Consider the following 12,491-nt stretch of genomic DNA (forward strand, 5'->3'; position numbering starts at 1 on the left):
AGTCGAAATAGGATCAATCGTAAACTGCCGGTATTATGATCATTAGAAGACAGTAAAAATCCTAATATTTGAACCAAATTTTCCTGATACACAATTTATGTAGCAAACTCTTTTGGTAAGTTTAAATTAATTGTTTTTATACCATATTGTTTGAATAGTTGAGAAACGTTTTGACCAAGTTAATGATTCCACCAAATTTTTAAGCTTGGTACAAAATTTTGAAGATGTTCTATATGGTAGGTTTAATTTAAGATAATAATATACTTTGTCACCAAGTCTAAAATTTCGACAACTTAAAACAACTTTGCTAAATATGTTTGTGGTAGTTATTGAAAATTTACGTAAATATTGTTTCAATATATCACATTAAAATATGGTTTTTTGATAATTAGTGCTAATTATTTTAACTTTCCAAACAATCCGAAAACCTATCTATGCCTACTATATATATACGGTTGAGTTTTTCCTTATAAATACCATCAAATGTTTTCATAACCCTTAATCTATGATTATAAGAATATCAATGATATCTCATTTTAATTGTTTGATTTGAGCTTCTATATTTTTTATGTGTACCAAATATTTATACTTAATTAATTATTCTACATTGAAAAAAACATAAATATCAAATATATTTTAAACACAAAAACACATGTATTCAGAAATCATGAAATTTTACAATATGAAAACATAAATTTTAAAATAAATATTTTACCCTGCGCAAGGCGCAGGTCTTATCCTAGTTAGCCTATATAATCAAAAACTTACTATGAAACTCTGAATGTTCGTCAAGATACAAATGTCTATGGGTGGTGTATTCAACTGAGAGATTTATGTGATTTGTATTAGATGACAAATCTACTGTTATTTAAACATGAATTTAAAAAAAAATTATTTAATATCCACTGTTATTGAACTTGACATTTCGTAAATACTCTGAAAGCCACTGTTATTGAAAATATTTTAAGTTGTGGAATTTTAAAGTTTCGTGTGATTTTAGTATATTCGAGTGGAGTTTCTTAGCAAAAAATAAAATAAAACTCAAATCCCTTGGTTTAGGTGATATTTTAAAGAGAAAAAATCACTTAAATCTCTGCAACTTAATGAAGTTATCTAAAACTCCATTAACAATCAAATCACATCAAATTGAATCCGTTGAAGATCACTGTTCGTTTGTATTATGTATTTTGTAAGAGACTGTGAGTTCTTATCCGTGATGATACATGTTTAGGCTTTGGTATAAGTGTCATGGCCTACTGGCTATTTTAAAACCGATTTTTTTTTTCTAAATAGGTGAACTACAAGCCTTTTTGTCAACAAAAAACGTTTTTGAATTGTTTAAATCGTGTGTTAATAAAATGTACTACCTAGATATCATGCATATACGTATATTCAAAGACACGTAGTGTATCTCCAATACTCAGACTTCGGAATCATAAACATAATTATTCATAAGGAGGTTCCACTTTATTTAACTTCTTAATTAGACAACAATAAACTGATAGAGATGATTGAAGCCCCTTATATATAAATATATAATAGAAGCTTCTAGAGTTTAGACGCTGGATTGCTTAAGGAGATACTCATCGATCTCTTTGAAGTTCTTGACAGCAAAGTCCTTGATGACGTGTGGATCTTCAATCTCATGGCCGGTCTTCTCAAACTCAGCAGACCATTTCAAAATGCTGCCACCGCCCTTGGGAGTAACGGTGATGGTTCCTTTGAACGTCTTATAGTATTCCAACATTTCACCGCCGATGATGCTGTACGTCATGCTTTTGTTTTCCAGATCCACTGCTTCGATTCTTTCCGCCGAGACCTTCACCAGCGTGGATCCTTTATATGGTAAAGAATATCTATCTTATTAAAACAGAAACATTCTGTTGGACCTAACATTTATTTTGTAAGTTTTTAAATTAAATACACATTTATACTTTATAGTTAAACATACATTAAGTCACTAATGTTCCTTTCTTTATACTACTATCCATGTTTCCAAACAATATACTTATTTCTTTATACTACTATCAATGTTTTCAAACAATATATTTTTTATATTACTATCAATGTTTCCAAATAATACAATAATTAATCTTTGTTATTTTATATCTATCATTTTCTCTTTAAAATTTTGTAAAAACGTCATAATTTCATAAATTGCAAAATAGTGAACTTTAAGATTTCGATTATAAGATTACAAATTATGAAACTATTACAATTTAAATCCAATTAGATTACATATCGGTCATCCATCAGTTCAATCGGTTAGTCTCGGGTTTTAGTGATTTTTAATATGAATATTTTAAAAACATAAATTGAATTGTCAGATCTCCGGATTAACCGGTATAATCACAATTCGGGTTGAATTTAAAAATACTGATTTAAATGCAAAAATATTTTAAATACACACTCTTTTTTTTTCATCACAGACCTACACACTCTTTAAAAATAACCAAAATATTTATTAAATTATTAGTGAAATTTTTCATCGTAAAATATCTCGCGCTTCAAAAGCGCGGACCAAAATCTAGTAGTTTATTAATAAACAATGAAAGGGTGGTGCACAAAAAATATAATAATAAATAAGCAATGGAAGGGTAAAACAATTTAATGAGAAAATGTGATGATTTTGCCAAATAAGAACCATCAAGAACACATGAATGATTCTACTGTTAAAATATTTGGCTTATACATATTGTGATACATAAATCTCTTCATGAATGTAATACCGTACTCATTACTCAATCTCGGGTGCGAATGTTTATATGGTCCTCTGCAGTCACGTCTGAATAAGAATCATAGTTATATATGCTAATAAATTAACAATAAAAATGAGAATATACCTTCTCCATAAATAATGAGGCGAATGGAACCAGGAGAGTTGCCATCTCCGGCAAGAACTTGCATTGTTTTGTAGTCCTTAGGGAACTCTTTGGGAAAGAGATTGATACCGTCACCGAGTGCTACCCAGAACTTTTCTGCTGGAGACTTCACCTCAACCTCCACATGAAGAACACCAGTCAATCCCATTTTCTAACTTAACAAGCTCAATTATTATTAGAAGTACTTGTGTATGATAAACCTTGTCAATGAACGCTTATATTTATAGAGAGATTTTTAGAAGCACAATTGATATAGTATTCTATTCTATTAAAACAGAAGTCACAACTTCTATTCATGTGTAATTTTTTTTAAATGGATTTTTCTTACAAAATCATGTTTCATTTATTTTTGTTTAACATGTTGACATATTTTATATAATCAACACATATAACAATTTCACCTATAAAACTGTTTTAATTTTATTTTAATTATAAAAAATTCTGTTGACAAAAAATCTAACAAAATCTTACAAAAATGTTTAAATATTTTATATCATAATGTTTTAATTAATTTCAGATTATTAGTATTTAAATCAATGTAAATTAAAAGTTTATTATAAAATAATATAAAAAAATTATGCTATTTTCATAAACTTTATAATTATAGTATATATTATACAAAAATAAAAGTACTATACTGAATATTAAAATTGTATTAAATTTACTAAAATAATAAATCTAAATTAATTGAACATAACAATATATTTATTTATAAAATCCTCCTCTACGTTAAAATTATAGATGCTAAATTATATTTTAAACACAACAACAAATATAAATGATCCTAAGAAAATATATATTCTATTGTATAACTAAAAAATGTAAAAATATTTAAAAATAGATTTAATAAGTCTATGCTGATGGCAAAAGAAATCAAACACAAATCCAACAAATCATATATATAATAAGAAGAAAAAATATATGTTTAAAATAATGATTTAAATAAAACAAACAAACTATACAATTTAGGTCTTTGAAAAATAATATAAATAATTAAAAATATATATACATAAAAATGAAAATAACACCCGCAGTTGCATTTAATTTTGCAGCAACCCATCCAACTAATTATTCATCCAATGGGTCCTTTTAAATTTAACCAAAAGCTTATGCATTTGCATTCTGCATTGATATCTCACCCAACCATGTCGGTAAATGAATATATTGGTGTGCATACCAAAATATCTCTGCCCTGTTTGCTTATATATATATGTCTATTTATTGTGAATTATGTATCTATCTTAGTTGTTCTAGATCCAATTTTATGTATAAAGTTTAATTTATACAGTTGAAATGAAGCGAACTATAATGATTTTTTTAAAAAATACCGCATCAAATTCATTTGACGTTTGTCAATCATTTGTTAACTCAGTTCATCCACCATTTGTGTAGGAATACTGACGTGGAAATGGTTCAATATCTGAAGGAGGATTCTATTCCTCTTCAGTTCTCTTCTTCATACTTAACTAGGGTCGGCCCGCCCTACAGGCGGGGTATACTTTATTTATGATTTAGGTTATTATATTTTTTATAATTTTGTAGTTTGTATTTTAGGTTCACCTTTACAAAAATTATGTGTGAGATATACTATTTTACTAATTTAAGTCGTTCCTTAGTTTGTTTGTAAGTAATTTTTTTGACTTTTTACTTCTATGGCATCACTATGACTGAGTTGCTATATCATTCTCAGTTGAATAATTTGTATCTAACAACTAATGTATATGACTCTTTTTGAGGTTCTTGGAAGCCGTAAAGACTCTGCATAATCCCAACCTTGATGATAAACTGGCAATTAAAACATTAACCATCCAATTGGATTAGAAATGGTGTTTTTAGGTTGGGAATGTTGTTCCTGGTGTACATCGATCTTATTTCTTAAATTTATTGTCGGGTGATACTTGGTCTTGGTAAAATAAGCTTTATTGTTTGTTATGAACAAATATGAGCATCTCTGGACCATTTCTTACTTGATCTTAATTCTTAAACATAGGATTTCAGATGGGGAAAGAAATTCATAATTGTTTATATGTTCCATTTGAGATCAGCTACGAAAATGTTTTTATTGTCAAGATTTGGAAGACCCAATGGTAGAAATTAGTCCTATTTGTATTTTCATTACCAAAATACTGAAACTTTTACATGGTTTACCGAGATTTTAAATCTATTTATATAGCGTAAACTATATCTTTATTTTGCACATTTCTGTATGTTTTTTATTTGTCAAATATTGTTGTAAAAGAAATTTTTATTTTTAGTCATTTTAGTTTTTAAAATTTTGTTTATATAGGTTAGAAAAATATTTACAACCAAATAAATTGGAATATAATCTCTTATAAGATTTCAACAACATGACATAGAATCTATTTTCGGTCTGGATTAGATTTTCCGATTCTGCTTCGCTTTGGTTTTTATATGCCCATGTCTATTTTCGGCATTAGTATATTCAATATGACAACAGTGGCAACCGTGTTGAAACTAATGTTAGAAGCTAAGAGGATGGTGATATTTACGTATGCTTGGTTCAGGATGGAAGGAACATTCGTGGAGGTGGAAGAGCTGTTTATTAACTTGGTTTTATAGGAAGATAGAGTGATGCAGTGTAAGAATTTCTAAGTTGATCAAGAAAGACCTACTTAAGAAGCGAGACAAAAAATCCAAATTTTACTTTGCTTAAACCATTTGGCAGAATATAATTTTCACCTTTATCTCATTTCACTTTCAACTCACTTTACTTTATGAAATAAGAATCCATGAAACCACCTTTAAAATGTAAGAGAAATTTGCTTCTGACATATATATTTCTACTTGAAACTAATTCCCCCCATAAAATTTTCTAAGTTTATCATTTATCAGCATTAGAAGGTAAGTCTCTGTATTTTGTAGCTGTAGATTGCGGTGTATTCCAGTTGTAGTTATAATACATTAGAGCATTTTGTATGCTGTGATTCTGGGTAGAGACTTCTATGGGATTATTAAGGAACACATGCATATATATCTTACCAAAATTATGGTCATAACAAAGATAGGCCCATCATAATCAGCAGGTCTTGATACTAAAACATTAAACAATCTTTTTTGAGTTTGTAAAGGCCAAAGCCCAAGGAAATATGAAATTCTTTGGAGAATCTTTTTTTTTGCAACACATACATTCTTTGGAGAATTTAAAAGCAGAGATGTCATAAGAAAAGAAGGTTAATGAAGTTTCTTCAACTTATATCTATTCCAATGGAAAATTAGTTTTTTTTTATGAAGTCAACTTCTATATTCCGATTTATGTCTTTTAGCCCATGATTCATACTTAATATCTGGTAATTAAGTTTATTAGTTTTATATCATTTAAGAAAAACTTTGAGAGATTTCTCTCTGTAAAATAAATACTTTGATTACTATTTTTGCTAAAAAAGCATATCCCTAAGTTTCTTTTATTTTGTTTCCTTTCACCATGTGTTGGTCTAATGCCATCTTCCTAATATTCTATTCTTAGTTGATCAGTAATCAAAGAAAAATTAAGAAAGATAAAAATGTTGCAGCATTCAGCATCAATAAAAGGATCTTCCTTCTTTCTTCTGAGTTCTGACCATTTGGAGATTTACTAAAAAGTCTATTGTCCTCTATGATCTGTAAAAGCTAAAAAACGACACTCATCTGTTATTAATTACATTCGGCTCAAAACTGGCCAATCTCATGAGTTAAAGCTATCGGTCTAGAGAGTTTTTAATAGTTGATATCATTTAGGTACTCTTCTAAGTAGTACATATTTGCCGAACACATTTTCTCCTGCCACTTAGCTGGCGAACTCTCCTTATAAGTATCCAGATAAGTTAGCACCACGATAGCCTGAGAAAAGGGAGAGTAAAAAAATTATTGCAGTACAGGAAGTGAAATTTAGGATATATGTTGTTACATGATGATGGTGTACTTCTAATACCTCCCATGTAGATAAGTCACTCTCTCGATTTTGATAAGGTATAGAGGTGATGCTAGTAAATGGAGCTATTAAATAGAGACTATTTGCAGTGTCTCCAAATATACTATTAAATGGAGACAGAAGTAGACCGGGTAATTCATCACTGATCCACCTTACTTCGCTCACGTAGTGAAGCACAGAAAACGACGATGTGTATCGATCCCATTCTTCTCACCCACAGAACAGAACCTGACACACCAAAAAAAAAGACAATATTTAGAAATTACTACTCTAGAGTAATTTTTTTTTCTGTTTTCAGATCAAAACAGAAAAAGTAGAAAGGATATCTTAAAGAAGTTCACATGTTGCATCGTACATGGCTGACTATATCCAATCCCACCCTCTTTGTTCATACAGGTTAGACCTGAGAGAGAACAAAGATCACTTTTTCAACGCTGTTTAATATAAAACAAATAAGTATGAGTTGGATCGTGAAAGATAACCTAATTTAGCGATTACCAGCTAATGACAAATACTCAATTTATCGAAAGACCCCAAACAGGATTTATAAGGCTGTTAAAAGGACTCATCTGATAAGAAGACACATGAGGTGTGCAGAATCATCACCAAATTTTCAATTTCAAGCAAAAATTCAAACTTTCTAAAAGGAACCCAGAGCTATAACATCTGAACAAATCTAAAGCTAAGACATGAACAAACCTAAGAGTCAGACAGATCATGTCTCCAAAGACATAACACCTGTCAGCATAACACTCTAAAAGAAGAGTTTGATGATTGTTATTTACCCAGTTCTTAGCCTTAACAGGATGCTCTTCATCGATGTGATAACCAAGCCGGACATTGTCAAAAATATCTGCGCAAAACTCTGACTTTAAAACGTCTTCTCCTTCAAGATCCTTGACCCTTCAAGAGCCAGACACATCACGGCAGATTTGCAGCAATAATTTTTGTAGTTAAAACAATCAATCATCTTAAGGAATCGAGAAGAGTATAAGAAATAAAAAATAAGAAACAGATTAGATATATCTTAGTATCAATAAACAATGAGAAATCTACCGGAATGATTACCTGAAAAAAAAACAAAGAAACGAACTTTACATTCACGTCGACCAGCAGCTGAGCGTTACGGAGGAGCAACTGCCGTACTTCAAGTCGGAGATGAAAACTTTAGAAATAGCCATAACAACACAAATCAGTATATTGCAAGAGATAGAAGTAGAGGATGAGTTCGAAATGAGAAGTACTCACATATTTATACGGACTTCACACCGCCTCCGTGACACCAACGGTGCATTGAATACCGTGTAGTGGGTGTCTGAATCGATTGGAATAAACACGAAGTTACACCTCCGCCCGTTTCATACAGGTGAAGGGAACTCAGGTGTCGCAGTCGAAGGAAAGGGAGAGACGCGGGGCAAAGCTTGATCCAGCGATTAGGGGTTAAAGTGGGAATCACATGTTCACGGGCTGAAAAGAATGACCAAACCTAGAGCCCAATTTCTAAATCACCGAAAAGCCCATTACGAATCACACTTAAATGAAACTCTGAGTTTAAGCCGTACGGGACACGTGTCGAAACTGTGTGAGTCGAGTTTCCACGCTGGATTTCTATGTGGACGCCCAGGAGAGTAGAAAACGTTTCTTTATATAAATAGATTATTTTTTAATAAGAGTATAAAGCTGATGTCTTCATATTTTATAACCAATCCGAACTACACCGAACCAAACTAGACCATAATAATGTAAACCGAACTAAATCTAAACCAAACCGAACTGAACCGAACCGAACTAAACCCAAACAGAACCCAAACCAAAGCTACTTTGGTTTTAATTGGTTTGAGTTTTATTAAACCCAAATTACCCAAACCAAACTGAATCCAAACCAAACCTGAAACTAAACCGAAATGCCCATCCCTAGCAAAAATAATGAGATTATTTTACTCTTGAAACTTCTTGGGAATTTTGTATAGATTTTCTTCTTCTCACACGTGTATTAGTTATTGTTTTAGGGTCTGATTGGTTTCCCCACTACCACTCGTAAACGTAGCTTTACGGTTGGTAGCGGTTGGCAGCGTTTCAAAACAATCACACAAACCGCTACAAGTCGCTTCAAGCCGCTCCAAGTCGCTTCATACCGCTCCAAACCTCTTAAAATCAAAAGCTGGTTCAAGCTAGCATTTGCGGTTGGGGATGGATAAATAAATATAAAATTAATTTTTAAAAATATTTAAAATTTTAATTAAAAATGGAAATATTATAAATAAAAATATATACACACTTTATATATTAAATTAAATTCAAAACAGTATCATAATCTTTTTTATAAAAAATTTTAAACGAGCTATTCATTAGAATTTTTTAAAAATTAATATACATACAAATATAATGATATACACATATATAAATAGAAAAATATTCTTTTAAAAGTTTTAATATAAAATCTTCAAAAAATATTAAAATTATAACTTTCAACTGATGAAAATATTAAATAAATAAACAAAATATTATTATTAATCATATTATATTAATAATTATTATATTTTATAATAATAGTATGTTTTTATATCGAAAATTATTAACTGTTGAATGATAAAAGTATGGTGTATGGTGGTTTTAAATGTTGGTTGATAAGAGTATCTTGTAAAAAAATTGATAGCTAACAAAAATTAATAATATCATACAAGTGAAACACAACTAAAAAATGAAAACAATGTTTATAGATTATGCATCAAATAATTATTTCCAAAAGAATATTTTATAATGATAAATTAATATAAATAAATTTATTAAAAATATTCTTGAGTGTGTTTGATTTTTCATAAAGGGATATGACGATCATGTTAATAGTATAGATAAATGTAGCAAATTATAATATACAGTTTGCACTCTTTGCTTACCTTATCGATTAAGATTTAGGTTTTAGGAGTAGGTTGGTGGAACATATCCATGTAGAGACCGGGAATGGTCGAACTAATGAATGTCCATCTTGAACAGTGCCTGCCGGCCGTTGCTTTTCGACAAAAAACATAAAATTTAGAAATCAACAATAGGTCCAAATATTGGCCCATATAGACTCAAATATTGGCCCATAGACTCAAATTTAGAAGTCATGATAGCAGTTTGGTTTCATGTTTTCCTGGTTCGAAACTTATGAGTTACTAGTATTATCTTCCGTGCTATGCACGGGTATTAATTATTTATATATACAGTATATAGTATATTTAGAAATTTTCTAATTTAGTTAGAAATTTAAAAATAAGTAAATTTTTGCTTTCTATATCTTACATGAACTCAAAATATATAAAATATAAAATACTAATCTATTTTCCATAACAAAAAATCATTTGTTGTGAAAACCAAACTGAAAGAAAGCTTATCTTTTACATAAATACAATTAAAATATCACCTTAATTTTGTAGATAATTAAAATTAGTACTGTTTAAAATATCACCTTAATTTTATTTCATTCAACTGCTATTCTTTCTCTTTTTTTTTTTGGGCAACCCCTGCTATTCTTTCTCATGAATTTTTGTCTCCAAGATACTCTACAAATTTGGTAACATATATATATATATATATTGATTTGAAAGTAACCGAATAATATAACTCTATTTCATAAAACTATAAAAACAAAAGTAAAAAAAAAAGTAAGGAAGACAGACCAATCTAATCAGATTAAGTCTTCATCCATTAGAATCTTTTCAAAAAAAAAAGTCTTCATCCACACAATAAACACGAGTCTTTCTTATTTCTCTATTATCGGAGTTTCTTAAAGTCCATCTGTTGTCTTCTATTCTAGTTATGACTTATTGTCACCTTTTTTCTTGCGACACATCTCAAGTCTCTTAAGAACTTTGTATGTGTCTTTTAAAGTAAGTCTCTATTATTCTCATTCCCTGAATCATTTGTTCCCTACAAAATAAACATATTCCAGCAAATAAAAAAACTGATATAATTAAGTTTATCTGTTTTTCTAGAGTTATTTTCACCCCAAGACAGTTTATGACTTTTTATTATAAGATGAGATACTTAACGCGGGTGAGGTAGTTTCTCGGTAAAAAGACTTAAAATATCCCTAACTAAATCCTAATCAGCGCAACTCCCTTATTTTTTCTAGTTAGGTTTGGTAATTGGTTCAGTGGTTTTTAAAATTTGAATTGTTGGTGGGCCCGAGTTTTCAATAAACCTGATTTAATTAGTTTGCGTCTCTTCAATCTCACATTTTTTTTCTAGTTCCTCCATTACTCTCTGTGTTTACGAGACCCAAAGCTTTTAGAGAAAAACTTGAGGGGCGATTTTAGGTTGTGCCATTTGGTGGTGATTTCCGGTGATATAAACCGACGGCGGCGGGAGAGGAGATCTAACGATGGCGAGGACTCGTGGCAGTCGCGGCAAGGAAAGAGAAGAATGTTAGTTCTCCGGTCTAGGATTTTTTTTCTCGGTTTCGCATTGGTTTAGACTAATTTAGGGTTTATATTTGTCGTAGATGCGGCAGATTCCAGTGTCGACATAAGGGAACCAAAAGTGGACTCATGGACACAAGCAGTGTACACATGGACACCAGCGATGTGCTCATGGACACCATCAATGTACACATGTCACACGTGTACACTAAACTTAAGATGTCCATATGTACTATCAATCACCTATGCATATAGCAGCCATGCATATATTTAACTAATGGACAGCTAAATTTCAGTGTACCCATGGACACCATTAGTTAATGTCTGGTACATATGAACATTTTAAGCTCAGTGTATACTTTTGGTGTACATATGTACATTGATGGTGTCCATGAGTACACTGATGGTGTCCATCAGTGTACACTGAACTTAAGATGTCCATATGTACCATCAATTAACTATGCATATAGCAGTCATGCATGTATTTAACTAATGGACAGCTAAAGTTCAGTGTACACATGAATAACATTAGTTAACTATATGTAGGGCTGGGCAAAAAATCCGAATCCGAAAAACCGAACCGAACCCGATCCGAAAAAGTAGCACCGAATCCGAACCGAAATTCATTAAATATCCAAACGGGTTCAAAATTTCGGTATTTAAAGAACCGAAACCGAACCCGATCCGAACCGAAATATTTTGGGTACCCGAATGTATCCGAAATAAATTTATATACTTAAATAGATACATTATTTTATATATAATGTATATTAAAAATATTAAAAATATATAAGATACCTTTAAGTTTTCCAAAATACTCGGAAAATATATGCAAATAGTCAAAAGTAAATGTTTAAAATAGCTAAAGTATACTGAAAACACCAAAATAGTTAAATATCTATTGATTCTTTATCCAAATATTCAAAGAAAACTAATTTATATGTTAAATTAAGGTATTTTGACATATATGTTATGAAAATTTATATGTAATATATTATCTTTCTTATAGATTTTGAAAATTTAAAGTATATAATGAATTTTGAAAATTTAAAAACATTTTAAATGGGTTATCCGAACCCGAACCGAACCCGCAAAGATCCAAACCGAACCCGAACCAAAATTTAGAAATATCCGAATGGGGCTGAAATCTTTGACCCCGAAAACCCGAAACCCGAATGGACTGAACCGAAACCCGAATGGGTACCCGAGCGCCCAACCCTAACTATATGCATGGCTGCCATATGCTTAGAGAATTGATGGTACATATAGACACCAAAA

At 30.5% G+C, this 12,491-nt stretch overlaps 1 protein-coding gene across 1 annotated transcript; it reads right to left on the reverse strand.

The window, feature by feature from the left end:
• Positions 1-1,445: 1,445 nt before the first annotated feature.
• Positions 1,446-3,081, reverse strand: LOC130498690 (MLP-like protein 423). Its single transcript, XM_056992246.1, has 2 exons — positions 2,844-3,081; positions 1,446-1,836 (listed from the first exon to the last, which is right to left on the reverse strand). The coding sequence occupies exons 1-2, from the start codon at positions 3,028-3,030 to the stop codon at positions 1,556-1,558; spliced, it is 468 nt and encodes a 155-aa protein (XP_056848226.1). The 5' UTR covers positions 3,031-3,081; the 3' UTR covers positions 1,446-1,555.
• Positions 3,082-12,491: the final 9,410 nt, after the last annotated feature.

The sequence above is a fragment of the Raphanus sativus genome, chromosome 8, assembly GCF_000801105.2.
Source record: "Raphanus sativus cultivar WK10039 chromosome 8, ASM80110v3, whole genome shotgun sequence".
NCBI lineage: Eukaryota > Viridiplantae > Streptophyta > Magnoliopsida > Brassicales > Brassicaceae > Raphanus > Raphanus sativus.